The sequence below is a fragment of the Poeciliopsis prolifica genome, unplaced genomic scaffold (genome assembly GCF_027474105.1).
Source record: "Poeciliopsis prolifica strain line A6 unplaced genomic scaffold, Auburn_PproV2 SCAFFOLD016, whole genome shotgun sequence".
Lineage (NCBI taxonomy): Eukaryota > Metazoa > Chordata > Actinopteri > Cyprinodontiformes > Poeciliidae > Poeciliopsis > Poeciliopsis prolifica.
The window spans coordinates 10660930-10677053 of record NW_026562391.1 but is presented as its reverse complement, the minus strand read 5'-3'; the positions used below and the strand labels follow the sequence as shown (position 1 = coordinate 10677053).

The following is a 16124-nucleotide window of genomic DNA, read 5'->3' as shown; positions in this document are numbered from 1 at the left end:
ATATGCATGAATTGGGTTGGCCCAGTCAAAGTACAGACCTAAGTCCAGTTGAGAATCTGCTTCTAATCCTGAAATCTGATGTTCACAGATGCTTCAAATCTGCTCTCCTTCAAGCTTGAAGGAGAGCAGATTTGAAGGAGAGAAATTATAAAATAAGAATATTTCAGTCTCTAGATGCACAAAGCTGCAAGTGACTTCAAAAGACTGTAACTGCTAAAGTATTGACCCTGTGAAACAAAATATTATTACATTTACTTGTTAGAAAATGTGTAAAACCTTGTATAACTTTACTTCTGCTTTACCATTACGCTGTACTTACTGCTTATGTATTTAATAAAACCCAAAATATATTTTCAAGAATCTGTTTTATAAGGGTTTGTGCAAACTTTCTAAATTCTTGAGTGAACAAAATCAACCACAATATTTCATGACAATATTTATTGCACTTTGTTATATAACAATAATTAAAGCACATTGCTGTGAGTGGTAGAAAGACATTCATTGAACTCGCCCTGTGTTATATTTCCTCTGTATATTAAAGGTGTGTTTACAACTCATGTAATAAATATGTTACAGATGTGCACAGTTGGATGAGTACAAATGCAAAAGCATATCTTATTAGGGAATTAATATGAAGACAATGCCTTGCGTCAACAAACCACACACAGATAAACACTTCTAATATTCTGCTAGTCGGAAGAAAAGTAATTCATATATCATTCTAGTCTATTTTAAAGTGAATTAGAATCTTTATATTATTATATGTGTGATTTAAAAAATCCTCATCTACTTGGCACATGTCTGTCGTGTTCCCATAAGGCACCTTAATCTGTTCTCCATTAACAGAATTTCATAAAAGTGAATTCTGAATCCTTAAATATCCTTTTTGGTATATATCTTTGATTGAAAGAAATATTGTCAAATATTTTGTCTTTGTACTTTGGCAGGTAGAATACATTTAACAAAATCCCATAATTATATAATCTATATCTTAATGTATTAGCTTGAGTTGGTGCATTGAATTTGTCATAGATCCCAGAACTCAGATACAGTAATTACTTTTAACATTTAGTTTTATTTGAAAGGCACAAAGCCAGTGCAAGTATTATTATGTGTACTAATGCTATGATTAGCAATTCATTCAAACATTAAAGGAACCTTCTCACAAACATAAATTGTCAGAAATGCTGTCAGAAATGCAAATTCATAGATTGTTTTTGCAACTTTGACTGTGTTTTGAAGAAAGACATTTTCTAAGTTGTAATTGGGAGTTTCCATTGCACTTTCCAACATGGGACTAAACAGTTCTGACAACTGAATACAAATAACCACACCATTAATTCATATGTCATTGTGAAGCACTTGTTAAAAAAATGTGCCACATAAACAAATTAGATCTTTGACCATTCATAGAAAAGTCTGTAACTACATCATAAATATATTTTATAAGTTAATAGTGTGTGAATTTTTGTGCTTTTTTAGTGTGCACATTTCTTAGTTTTAACCTGTGTTAAGACTTGTCTTGACTGTCAAGACATCTGATGCAAGCACAATCTGATGCAAGCACAATTTTTCCAAAGATCTCATCATGGAGCAATGACTCATTGTGGAAGAAAGATGAAACTGGTTTATCTCCACAACAACTGCACAAATGGATAATACTACAGAAAGGAAATGTTAGACAATAAACTGACATTTCTATGAGTTAAACAGCCGCTGTGACAGTTTCACTTGAAAACAATGAAAAACTCAGAATAAATTATACAATACAACTGTTTTCTTCACTTGACCTCATCTAATATTTTTGGACTTGTAGAAGTTTGGCTTTAGTTTGCCGTCGGTTTTGAAACTTTGAAGGCTGCCTCCAGAAAGTAACAAACACCAGGGATGTCTTCTGGGAAGTTGGCCGGAAGCTCCTGTCTACTCCTGGGAACAAAGACAAACTCTGGGCGACCTCTCAGCGATCTGGGACGAAGAACATACAAATAAACCATGAGTCTAAAAACAATGTGGCAAATTATTTGACACAAGAGAATATACAGCTCCCTCCTAAAAGTTAAGTATCTTGTCAAAAGCACTTAAAGAATTTTTTTTTTCTTTCCATGTCTTTAGCAAAAATAAATGATACACACGTAATTGTATATACAAAGCAATTACTTCTGGGGTTGCGGTAAGGACTCCCTGTGATCATTATTGCTTGTAACGCGTGTTTACCTGTGTGTTGTAGGGCTGACGTTGATTTTTCTCGGCTGGCTGCATGACTCAAACTTGTTTGCCAATGTAACATTGTTCCCAAAAAGGCAGTAGCGCGGCATTTTCACTCCAACTACACCCGCCAACACTGACCCACTGTGGAGACCAATTCGCATCTGGAAGACAAGAAAAGATCATTTCCAAATTACTTCTTGTATGAATTGGGCATTTGCACAGTGTCTCTTAGTCAGTATTGGCTTCAGCCTACTGCTTTTTGGTTACTTTTCAACACTCTGTGGTGAGTTTTTTTTTTCCATACATGAATAAAAACTGTTTTTTTGTTTGTTTGTTTGTTTGTTTGTTTGTTTGTTTTTTTGATGAAATAAATGAAATGGAGAGGACCTGAGAAGGCTGATGCCAGTCACAGATTTTCAGTTTTTCAAAACAACACAAATTTATGTTTTCATAAAATGCCTTTATTGGAACCATTCCATAGTGGCTCTGGCTATATGTTCAGAACCATTTTCTGAACATACACACAAACTTTAATTTGTAAGATCAAATAATTACTGTTGGGAAATTCTCCCAGCCAAGTTGTGGCTCTCTGCAGCTCTTCCAAATTGATCCTGGGATTCTTGGGTCCCTCTCTGATTAAGCTTCTCTTTGCCTCCTCTTTCAGCTTGAGTGGATGTGTTGTTTTGACAGGTATGTAGTTGTACCAAGTTTTTTTGGAAATAATCAATTATTTCACTGCAGTTGTACATTAGTGTGTGTTGGTCTATCACATAAAATCCCTGAAGCAGTGCAAAATTTGCAAAGACTATTGATATGAATACCATTGTAATGCATTGAATATGAAGAACCACATTTTTATACTTTCCTCGTAACCAAAGTTTGCAAAGTGATCCTTAAGGAGATTAATGTGAAAATGTAGCAAGTATAATTGCCAAATCTCAATAAAGGGAGGGTACATTTGATATAGATTTTTTGTTTGTTTGTTTCATAAAACCGGGTACAATTTGTTAGCTCTCAACAAACATGCTAAATATTTTTGAACAGCAGCTATGAAGGTAAACAATTTCTTAAATCTCTGACCAACTCCACTTAATAATCACATGGACATCATGTCCTAGTTAAACTGAAAACGACGCTCAGATCAGGGCTCCAGGGAGCTATACTGAAGATCAAACAGTATGTTTGAGGTCATGTTTATTCAGAGGGATGAAGATGGAATCGGTCAAACATTTCTGTAATTCTCTAATTCTCTTTTTTAGCCTTAAGTCTAACGTTTGCATTCTCATTTCCATATATTTTTTAAATCACTCATCATCCTAACTGTTTAAGGATGTTGGTATGTTAAGTGGACTTCAGAGGGAGTAATATCAACCACTAAAGAAATGTCAATGGTGACATTTAGGATAAATAAGTAGCCTGGGAAGAAGTGAATGTAAGAACTCATGTTGAATTTTTAAGTGGTCTTGCCTCTTCCAGGCCAAACAAAGTTTGTTAATATAATATATGTTGGTGGTAAGCTCTAGGACCACACAAAAAAGTGATATTGATGCTTCTTGTTCATGCATTTGGTTGCTTTAGTTAGCTGTCTGACTGTATTTAGACATACAACAGGCTACACTTTGCAGACCTATTACAAACCCAAATCAAACTGAAATATGTGAATTTGCATGTACAATCGATCTCAGATTCCAGTAACTATTATTTCCAATGAAGCTAATAGGAGTTAATAGAAATTAATCTCAGGATCATTTTATGTTTACATCCCAGAAAAAACATATACTTTTTGACAACCACCCTAGCGCTCCGAAAAATATAGAAATACAGCATGTTTTATTTGCATAGTTAATAACTATGGCAAAGCTGCTTTTGTTTAAGATAATTATTTATTAGCATAGAATTTTTTCCTAAATGAATAAAAGCACACAAATGAAATGCAGATTTCTTCTCCATTTTCCAGTGTGAAATTGGGTTCCCAAGAAAGACACATTTATTTTAAGGCTTTTAACATCATTTTTACCAGTGGAAGGCCCTGCATTTTATAGTTAACCATCGGAAAATCTTTGAAAGTATGAATAACTTATTCAAGGTACAATTTAATGTATTTTTCCAAAACTGAGAGTCTTTCAGTAATGACAGAAAACATTTCTAGATCAGAGAAATCCCTGTCTGTTTAAAACTCTTTACACGGACACTTTTCAACTTCACTGCAGTCTGCACAATTAGATTTAATGAGGTGTATTAGCAAGATTGGTGCTTGACCCTTACCTGTATCGGCTCTCCTGTTGGTGTCTTGACTTCATCTGACAGCTCCATCATTTTCAGAGCCATGTGTGCAATCTGGACCGCATGAGTCTCACTCTCCTTATGTAAGCCACCAGCCACACAATAGGCATCACCAATGGTCTCCACCTGAAGAGAGCCAAAATGCTGTTACAGTAATTCTGGACTGCTCTGCTGAGACAGAACAAAACCTCTCAGCAGGATTATGTGGTCTGCTCAAACTGATTATTTATACAATCATTATTGCTTGGATAGTTTGATTTCCCCCCCCACCCCCCCCCCCCCTGCCCCCATCAAGCTATTCAAGCCATTTCTAAAAACAATGTTTAAATGAAGAGAATGTAGCTTAAGCACATTGATTAATGTCAGGTGGCTTCGTATAAAAATCACAGCTTCTCTTGAAAAAAATAAAAGGTTGGCATACAAACAAAAGCAAAACCTTAGCAAATAACAGTACTTAATTCTTAGAAATGCTAAAAAGTCAAATGTTACTTCTGTCTTTTCTTCTCATCATTTGTATATATCTGGTCTTTAGCAACCTGGCCCAGATTAGATAAAACTATTCTAGGGTTATATGCAGAGTGGAAACAGGGGCCTTAAGCATCCTCAAACCATTACGTTTTACAAGACATTTGACAAATGTGCTTCTCTTTCTGTTTTGCTTATCTGACACTTTGATTATATTATCCAACATTGCTTCAGGTTAGAAGCCATCGGCAGATTTTACTGTTGTTATAACTAAACTAAGAGTTGACCTTTTAGTCAAAGTAGATTTGATCTATGTTTTTTTTTCCTTTTCTCCCGATTAAATGCTACCACTGATCGAACAAAAATAATCAGAGTAAACAAAAAACAAAATGCTTTCAAATCAAAGCTATATAATTCAACCTGGACTTTTGTGAATTAACAAATTGCATTCACTTACTAAATCATGAAATGACTGAATAGCCACATTTTCTGTCCAATTTTGCAAGCCATGCTAAGTCCAAATTACTGGGATACTTTTAGAGTCATGATATCCCTTAAATAGAACCAGAGCAGCATCATGAAGTAGCCTAAAATATCTCAAAAAGCAGCAGTATGTCCTGATCAAAGATGTTGAAGAACAGTAAGAAAGCAAAGCAATTAACATTCATCAGTCTGGAAAGGGTAGCAAAGTCATTTCTAAGAGTTTGGGGCTCCAATGAATCATAGTAAAAGCTCTTATCCCTAAATGGAGAAAACATGGAGTAGTGGAGAAGTTTCCCAGCAGTAACCAGCCTGCCAAAATTACTCTTAAGAGCCCATTGAGGAGGTCACAAAATAACACAGACTTGATCAGTGATTCGACAGAACCAGAGAGACTGGGAAGGAGTGGCTGACGACTGACCAAAACGAACACAAAGGTTTGTCTCAAATTTGTGCAACAGGGAAATTATCCAAAGCACCCCAGCACATTCACCTCTAAATGGCTGAGAAACAAAACAAAATTAAATGTTATTGATCCACTCTAAAATTTGAATATGTTCAAATATGTTGTGATATGTAATTGGTAAAAATGCTCCAATGTGGAGGAATTACACCAATCCTCAAAATTACTGCACAGGGATGGAAAAGACCCATTATTTATTGCCAGTGCAGGTGGAACAGGAGGTTATAATGTTTAAGGGCCATACATTTTTCAGAAAAGACTTTGTTTATTTTTATATCGTAATCATTAGTTGAAAACTGCTTTTTGTATTTACTAGGGTTATCTATGTTTGAAATTAATATTTGCATAATATTCCAAAACATTAAAATGTTGCAAAAAAGCAGTAACAGAGACAATCAGCTGGCAAACACTTCCACTGTACCAGAAGCAAGAGATTTAAACAGACATGAACAATTACAACAAGCACATTGATTTATGAACGTATTTTTTAAAGATCAGTATAATCACTTTCAGACTGAAGAGTGAAGTTGTTTGCTTATGTTTACATTTAATAGCATTTTCAAAATTGTTTGTAAAACTTGTAGAAAAATTAACAATTACTGTGCTATGTTTAATTTTACAGCCACCTAAACAAAATAATAATACTTGAGCATACCTTATACACGTCCAGCTCTCCACACTGGTGGTCAAACCTGGTGTACAGCTCATTGAGCATGGTGATCACTTGCATCGGTGTACAGACTGCACAAACAGCCGTGAAGCCCACTATGTCAGAGAACAGCATTGTAACTTGATCAAACTTCTTGGCCTGAACTGTTTCACCCTGCCACAGCTGCTGTGCCACTTTGCCAGGGAAGATGCAGTAGAGGAGGTCCACCGTCTTCTTTTTCTCCTCCTCCAGGGCTTGGTGAGCGTGCTCCAGGGCCGCCTTGGCTTTCCCCAGCCTCTTCTTCAAACCATCCTGAGCTTTGGCCTGCTCACCTACCAGGACCACATCCCGCAGTGCGTTATGGATAGGAATGTCTGACAGGTAGAGGCCGCAGCCCGTTAGCTCCTCCAGCTTGTCTACACACGGTGAACCCAAGAACAAGATGGCATTTGACTCTGAGACGTAAATCATCTGACCTTTAAGGTCCATGAGCTAAGAGGAAAAAGAGAAAGATGATAAAGATTGACGAAGGAGGAGCGTGGTTTACATTTTTGCAAGAGACATATGTAAAGATCAGCATGTAAGCAGCGCTCCCAGCACAGCTCCCTGTCATCAGGGGATACAACCACACCTCAAAATGATTCATTGACCTTGTATATTAAGATTTTACATCATTCAACCAATTGGTTTTATTCTGGTGGGAAATGAGACATTTCTCAAAAGATAATTAATAAATGTCAATTGGGTTTTTGTGCTGAAAACCAATCTGTATTTGTCTATATTTCATCCATAAAATGCATTGTCAAAGGTTGGAATTCCTACTTGGCATGTCCCAAACAGTTTTAAGTTGACATGAAGTTGTTAAAATTATTTCCATTCACAAGACACTTGCTGGTAAAGTAAAAGATTGTCATACATTTAAATCTTTAAGGGGTATTAATCATTTTCTGCTGAATTATAGCTATGTAAGAAAAAAAATTAATTTTCTCTTTTGGCCTCCATGTATTTAGATTATCTAACATACAATGTAAATACATTTCATCTTTACAACTGTGTGCAAATATAAAAACGAGAGAAACTGAACACAAACATGACAAATTCTAAATTTATAAAACCTCAGCTGTATATGAGTGTTTGTCATTCAAGCCGCAACTTTAGAGAGCTAAATTCTATTCTATTCTATTCTAAATCCTCGATTTATATCCTAATTCAAAGAACCTTATCAGAGAGACTTTACAAATCACATCGCAGCATTGCCGGGGAATTCACTAATGAACCACTGTAGTCCAGACTTTAAACCAGATTTTTGGGCTCAGCAGCATGTAAATGATTTGATGTTATATTTGGTCCAGACATCAAAAGTGGACATTAATAGTGCATGTCTGCTAGGAGAATTATACCTCTGCTTTTCATCCCTCTCTATCATTAAGGTTACATTTGCTCTGATGAAGAATACACTGGCATATTCTTCTCCTTACAGCCTGTGATGACTTGCAAATTTGCAATTTTTCTTGCTTTTTGTGATTTTTATGCAGATGAGAATTTAGATTTTTCCTCTTTAATTTTTTTCAAGTTTCTGAGCACATACCAATGAAAAAACATGTTGGCAAAATGACAACATTTATAAACCGTGTGCTATGTGGTAGAATTATAACACTAAATTTGTTGATTATGTGTTAAGGTTTGTTAGACTTTCTCATGGAATTTCCAGAATTGTCTCAATTTCTTGATACCCCTGAAGTAAAAAGACTCTAAATATATCCATGTTTTCCTGTATTAATCTTACATTGGGGCATTTGCTGCAGTTCTGTTAACAGCGAGGCTTTTAGATTTTACTCCTTCCCATTGTCTTCTTTCAGTCTTGTTTGTTACAATTCCAGTTGGTTTAAGAATTTTATTTCTGTGACTGTAGATTTAGGTTTTCATGAGCAAATATAATCTTGCAGCTATTTTCTGGCCTTTAACAACTGGCATGTCCTCTTGTCCTTCCTCTCTTGAAGAAAGGCTCAGAGAAAATGAACTTTATAATGCATTTCTTTTCCAATGTCTTGAATTGTGCACAGACAGACTGAAAATTTTCACTTCTAAAAATGTCTTTTGTTTTTGTTTTGAATGTCATTGCAAAGTTGCAAAACAATTATTTCAATCTCAGCATGAGTTATTTTTGATAGGCTCTTGTGTGGGTGGTGAAGCAGACCAGCGGGAGTGTTTTCAAATTGCAACATAATTCAGGTTAATTGTGTCACTTCCACTGACATCGCAGTCGTATTTTTACACTGGGGAGCTGCCAGTAACACAGTATTGACTCCAGATGAAAGTCATTGCTGTGTCTGCTCACTCACCCACTCACAGAATTTCCACCTGTTTTACACCACCATCACGTTTCCTCGTTGATGCCTTTTTTTGCTTGTCAGTGTGACCGATTGCTGTGCACTCTTGCTGAAATAGCACCAGCATGGCTCTGCATTTGATGGGTAAAATGCTTTGACATTTGCTTCTGATCTCCACTGGGGGTATAATGTTGATCTCCACCTCGGGACAAGTGTGCTCAAGTACAACATTAATAGGCTTCACTGCTTGTAAACAGCTCAATTTTTTAACCCTATGACTCTTTCCTTTTAATATCCACGTAATCGTCAGAAGGTTTTCAGCCTTATGAATCAAGAACGTCCCTTTTATTTTTTTTTTCAGAAATGCATCAATCAGAATCTTGTGGCTAATTGCTAAGCTCTAGTTCTTGTAAAGCTTTGACCTGATTATACTAAATTTATTGTGTTGTAGCTTCTCTTACAATGTTATAAGAACAGCCTTCAAAATATTCCCTCACAGTCTTAACTCCTAATAGCAGTTATTAATTATGTATAAGGGAGTAGGATTGTACCACACTATGTGATTACACTTTTAAACTAAAGTCTTCAGCATCTTAAACTATCAATTAGCACAGTTAGCAATGCTCAAATTATTGAAAGCGTGATCTCCAGGTATGCACAAAAGAAAATATCGAGCATCAACAAAACTTTCACCAAAATGAATGAGTTTCAACATATAAAAGTACAATATAGTTTTAAACAGCTTCTTACATCTCTTTGGTTCTCTGAATTCATTTTAAACATGACGCCAATCCTGTAAATAGCTACTTTTGATACTTCTTATCAAAAATAGATAAGAAGGAGTCTTGATTGTTATCACCTAATGCTTTCACTGATCAGAAAAGAAAGTATGGTTTTCATTTTGGATGGGACTTCAACTAGTAAGGGCAAATCAAACTAATTCCACTTAACAGTTTATTTCTAAGTGAATCTCTATCATTTAATTCATGTCTACATACCTTCCCTGTGTTGTCTGCAGTAGAAACTCCATGCTTGATCCGAATGATAAATTGTGCATTTAGCATGGTCAGAATACCCTGAAAGGTGCATTTGATCTGTGGAGAGACAATGGAGAAGTATTCTTGGAAGGTCGAAGACCGTCTCTGTCCATCCTTCCTAAACAGTCTCTTTCTGAGCCCATGTCCTATTTGGACCAGAACCATGTCTTGGTCAAGTATCAGGTGGAAAGGGAATATAGTGGAGAACAAGGAAGTAGGGAGGGTCCCTGCTGAGGTAGCCCGGAGTGGACTGGGGCTGAGAGTTTTAGCATCCTTTACTACAACTGTGTACAGGAGATTGGGCTGAGGGCTGGACTGCAGGATGGTGTCTTTAGCATTGGGGGGATCCTTCAAAACATCCACAGTAGTGTTGTACAGCAGGCGTGCAGCAGCTTTTATGACACCAGGGAAAAAAAGCTCAGTGGAAGGGCGGGGATTGAAGAAATAGACAGTAAGCAGGTCCGGATCCTTGTCTAAGCACAGCACCGATGGTTCGTTTACACAATCGTCTTTGTCCGGGTTGGGCGGCACGCTGCTCTGTTTCAACAAGACGTTGAAGCTGTTGAGGAAGTCGTGCAGAGCACCCCCCACCACTCTTAGAATGTGCTTGTCCTCCTCATAGCACATATTGAAGATCTCCTCGCCGAAAGCAATTTCCAAAGCTTCCATTGGGATTGCTGTCAAACACATGAGGAGAAACAGATGAAGATATGAGGCGACCAATCATTGTTGTGTGAGTCATGCTTTGTCAGGATTGTCAGTACCTGTTTTGGTCGAATAACTGTTCATCATCTCAAGCAAATGCTCCAGTTCATCACTGCAGTTCTGGTAGTGAGCGGAGCAAGAGGCTGGACTGAAAAGCCCACAGATAACATATTCAGTCAGTTGTAGCTATGCTCAGTAAAGCATGTTTTCACTGGCAAGTAAACAGACTGGTGGCCATCATCAAGGTATATAAAGCTTTTGAAACAAATATTTTCCCTCATACTGTTCCTGTAGTTATCTTAAGTCTAAGATCAAATGTAATATGGAGCATAAATTCAGATGTTTTCAGAATTCAAACAATCATGGTGTAGATCAGGGGTTTCAAACTAATTTTCATTTTGGGCCATATCAAAATCACAAATGTCTTCAGATGGCTGGTTCTGGAAGAGCATATTGTTGAAACTACCCACTAACAAATCCTTAAAATGTGAGCTGATGGATGTCAGAATTCAATGACATCCATCAGTAGAATGTTCAGCATACTATTAGTATGCTGAACATCTTTACACACTGATTTCATTTAACAGTGCACAGATCAAATTGGTCTTGATTCGAATGATAAAGTAATATTTAAGTACATTATTATTATCTTGAAAGCTCTATTTATGCCCTCCAACTTCTTCTTATGTCTAGAAGGCTAAATAAACTTTAAACAACTTTAGGTGTTCTTGTTGTTTTGTCAGCTGGGAACTGTGAAAGTATGAGTGAAAAGAGCGTGCTCCATAACCAGATAACACGTGTTAGTAATACCTTTTGTTTTACTCAGAACTGGAAAACTGTCAAATATTTTGAGAAGAATTAACTGGTTTCTTTTATCAGTCTAATATTTACTATTTTTATTAAATATGTAAATAACAATAGGCATATGCCATTTTATAACTGTAGTAATTAATTAGATGTTTTATTATTTAGTATAAATATTGCTTTTCCTGTTTTACAAAAAAAAGAGAAAGAAATCAAAGCTAGATGTAAAGCTAGATGTAAAAATACTGTGAATATTCAAACCCTTGTTGTCATTGTGTTGTCATTCAAGGTTATCAGATCGTGAGAATCTCGTGTCATTTTGTGTTTACAGCTCATACAATAAACACACTTTCAGAAATTTTTTATCAAATGTTTTTCCAATTCAACTCCTCCAAATATTTACTATATTATGGCAACTAAGTAGCCGTGCACCAAAACACCATTGAAACAGCGTAGCAGCTATAAGTCAGAGCTCATTGAATGTGAAGAAATAACACTTTCAGATCAATGTCCAATTCTGATCCTAATGAGTAATTTCTGTCTGTGTGTGTGCATGTGTGTGTGTGTTTCATTTCCTTTAAGTGGAAAAAAGCCCTTTCTTTTTCTATTCGCAGTATCCATAGCACCCCCAGTCTGTATTCCTCCTTATTGTTATTATGCTCATTAGTGCCAGTCTGTTAGTGACACTGAGGAGGAATTTGTGATGTGTTGGGAAACAGATGTTCCAAATGAGCTGCGGCTTCTTACACCGTGAGAGGTAAGAAGCTGTTGAGGTGGATTAGGCACAAAAAAACGATTTTTCAGATAGGAATGCATGCATTGAATACACTCCGCTTTGTTTTTCAAAAAATACATATGGAAAAATAAACAAGTTACCTCCCAGAGTCCCTGCTGTGATCTGCTTTTGTCATCATTCTTTGGAGAGCAGTGTGCAGCCTTTGAAACTGTATCACAAAGTGTCCAGCAAGTTAAAGGTTATAAAATGGTACAGACTTGAAATCAATTGATTTAATCATATCAGGATTGCAGAATTTCATTATTTATATAAACAGGCATTGGGGTTTTCTTTTTCTGCAGAAATGCGACACATAAAAAATAAAAAAAAATAAAAATAAAGACATTTACATGTTTTCTGTTTGGTTACGTGAGACGCAAAAATCATGCATGTTTTCATTAAGTTACCTCTGGACATGCCAATTTTCGGATGCTGTCTCCAAGTGTGTGCAGGTTAACTTTGGCTCTGCTTGTCTTCTGTCGAGGTACAGCCTGGCTTATTTTTCCATGCACGTCCTTAGAAATAGGCAATAAATCCGCAGCGTCAAGAGAGCGCTCCTCAAAGTCTCCGAGCTCATCGTTTTTGGCGCTGCCGGAGAACGGGCACTCTCCTGATATTTTCAGTTCTTTCAGTTTAGCGCAAAACATCTTCCCCCTTTTGTCAGCGAACAGTCTTCTGGATGCACTTGAGTATTATCTCCTTTCAGAGGGGGGCAGATGTGACCGAGCTGCTGCGCTCTCTCTGAGCATCCCCATCATCTCGCCTTGCTCATTTGGATACCTTCGTACCCGTCTAGGTGCAAATTCAAATCATCATCACCAAAAGCACATCCCGAGAGCGCATACAATATTCATTGGGAAGCTGCATGGGCAGCTGATGGCAGGGAACCAGCGTTGCCCAAAGCCAATGAGCAAGTAATGAAAAAGAGCGGCAGGCCAATCCATGCGCAAAAGGGGCTGGTGTCGGCTATTTGAGGAACCTATCAGCCATGAGAAATTATTTCCAACCCACTGGTCGCATGCAAGATTTTTCTGTTCTCAACCCAGATGTGCAATTGAACTGGAGGTTATCAAACTGGTAATTATTAACGTAATTGCAGCTGTGTGTTCAGCTAGGCTCAGAATATATTATTATTATTATTATTATTATTATTATTATTATTATTATTATTATTATTATTACTGATCAACATAGTAGTATTTTATTGTTTTTATTCCCATTTTGTCGCAGTGCAAAAAACATTTTATGAGAATTTTTAGGGCATTTTATGTGAGCAACATAACTGAAATATCCTTGTTTCCTTGTATCACAACTGTACCGTCTAATACAAGGAAATAATAAAAGGTTTCAAAAATATTTACAAAAAAATTCAGTATGTTTATTCATGAGTCACTCTCATTTCATCAATCCACAAAATCATTCAAAAAATTGGTCTTCAGATATCACTGGGGACATGCGTCATGTGGAGAGGTTCTCCAGGTCGATTGATAGAATTTGATAGAACTGGGAGATAATGAGTTCCTGTTAGTTGGATGTTTGATTCTTCTCAATCCCTGACAATTTTCTTTTTTTCTCAACACGTTTTTTGCTACCTTGTTATTGTTATTATTATTACTTAAAAAGTTTGCAACAAAAACTTTTGATTGTTCTGGGGTCACTCTCCACATCATTCGAGCAATTTCAAGAGTAATTCATCCTCCTAAGAGACCTTCAGTAATTTTTGACTTTTTAGATTTGGTCAAGTCCCTTTTTTCAATCCATCTGGCCTAAAGGAAAGAAGTAACCTAATAATTATGGATACTTTTATATAGCGTGTTGAGGCCACCACCACCCCTCCCCTAAAACACAAATAGACATCACCTTAAATCCATTAAACATTCAAATTTATCCAGCTGAGTTTAAATGTGCCTAAAAAATATACGTTCAAAATATTAGCTTGCCTAAAGCACCTGTGCACACGGTGTAATCTGTTGAGCAGGAAATGAAAATATCATTTTAATTTTTGTGAGGTTTAATCAAACAATCTTTGTGTAAAGCGTCTGAAATTCTCTAAAATGCAAATGTTTTGGACTGATCAGACCAGATAGGTGAATGAATGAATGAATGAATGAATGAATGAATGAATGAATGAATGAATGAATGAATGAATGAATGAATGAATGGCATAGTCTGGCCAAAGTTGCTGAAGAAGGGCAGTACACAGATGTCATCCAGTGTAGCAGGTGAATTATTCACGAAAAACAAATATTTCCAAAAATCCAACATTCATTCACTCAAAAGTTAATGGGGTGCAAAGAAACATACCTAAACTTGGAGCAGCAAACTTCAAGATGCACCTCAAGATAGACCTTGAAAGCCTTCAAGAGGAAAATGCAAATAAGAGGTTGATTTGCATCAAATTACCTGATGGAATGCACTGCAGGGTATCTGGAGGGTCTCCTTCTAGCAGAGGAAGAGAGATGTGAAGCTGCAAGAACATTTAGGCATTAAAAAATAATGTGCTTTGAGCTCATTAATTTGTTGAAAATGGTTGATTTTGCTAAACGAACAAGCTTGCTTAAAAAGGGGATAAGCAAGTGCTGAGTGAATAAATTGGGCTCAGTCACTGGCTGTTTGTGGGTAAATTTGTTTGCCTGGAGATAGCAGGAAGCTGGGAGATTTCTTTAAATACCACATGGTTCTGTTCTGGTTTCATTTAATCATATCAGAAGCATTGGTTTCCTGACCTCTTAAAACTATTCATGTCTACTTTAGCAAACTCCTGCGGGTTTCTGGGTAACTGAGGAATCGTTTTGGTCCTAGACGTCTACCAGAGAGTCCTGGTCAGTGGATTTACGTACTGATGCTTGTCCTTTGGTTATTCTCTCCTGCAGCATGTCTGAATTGCATTCTGCAAATCAGCAATGATTTAGTTTTTTACATGAACCAGGCTCTCATTCTCAGTTGATTTAGTCACATTTAAAATTTCATAGCTGTTCTGTTATGTTTTCAGACTAGTAGAAAAGTCATTGATGTTGCAAACCTTTCATGCAGAAGAAATGAAGATACTTTTTGTGTTACTCTCTAAAGTAATAGTAGATCTAAAGTATGCACCTCCTCACAGATTTCTTTTAGTTGTCACATTTACATGTTTCAGATCACGAAACACATTTTTATTGTCATAGAAAAAAAAAGACAAAAAAAAAACTTTTTAAATGATGAAGGGTGGAGGACAATGAGCTTTGCGTCTTCTCACTCTGTGTTTATTGGCTCTGGTGTCCCATAGTATTTGTGCATCCTTTAATTTTGATTTTCTGTTGTGAGATGTATTTTGTTATGCAACAAATGGGAAGCTAGGTATTGTGGGGCAAACACCTTTATTTTGCTTGTCTATATTTAATCATAATGGACCTGAGTTCATTTAAAACAGGTGTGTCAAACTCCAGTCCTCAAGGCCAACTGCCCTGCAGTTTTTAGATGGGCCCCAGGTTCAAAGCACTGGAATGAAATGGCTTAATTATCTCCTTCTTGTGTAGATAAATTCTCCAGAGACCTAATTATTCTATTCAGGTGTGAAACAGCATCTAAAAGTTGCAGGGCAGTGGCCCTTGAGGACTGGAGTTTGACACCTGTTGTTCAAGAGAATGTGGAGGGGCTGTTGGTCTGACCCAACAAAGGTTTTCAACCTACAACATATATTTGGGATTCAGTCAGTCACTGCTCTCACGTCTGCAACTGGTTCAGAATGCGGCTGCAAGACTTTTGACAGGAACTCGAAAGAGAGAGCATGTAACCCCTGTCTTGGCATCACTTCACTGGCTGCCTGTTTATTTTAGGATCCGTTTTTAAAAATTCTTATGTTTGTTTTTAAATCGCTGCACAATCTTGCCCCGGCTTACCTCACTGAGCTTCTTCACCTTACATACCTTAATTTTGTAAGGTCTGC

General features: G+C 36.8%; 1 protein-coding gene across 1 annotated transcript; it reads right to left on the bottom strand.

The window, feature by feature from the left end:
- Positions 1–423: 423 nt before the first annotated feature.
- On the bottom strand, positions 424–14633 carry gucy1a1 (guanylate cyclase 1 soluble subunit alpha 1). Its single transcript, XM_055041211.1, has 9 exons — positions 14603–14633; positions 12607–12991; positions 12301–12368; positions 10680–10768; positions 9877–10592; positions 6555–7040; positions 4474–4617; positions 2215–2369; positions 424–1965 (listed from the first exon to the last, which is right to left on the bottom strand). The coding sequence occupies exons 2-9, from the start codon at positions 12844–12846 to the stop codon at positions 1827–1829; spliced, it is 2037 nt and encodes a 678-aa protein (XP_054897186.1). The 5' UTR covers positions 12847–12991; positions 14603–14633; the 3' UTR covers positions 424–1826.
- Positions 14634–16124: the final 1491 nt, after the last annotated feature.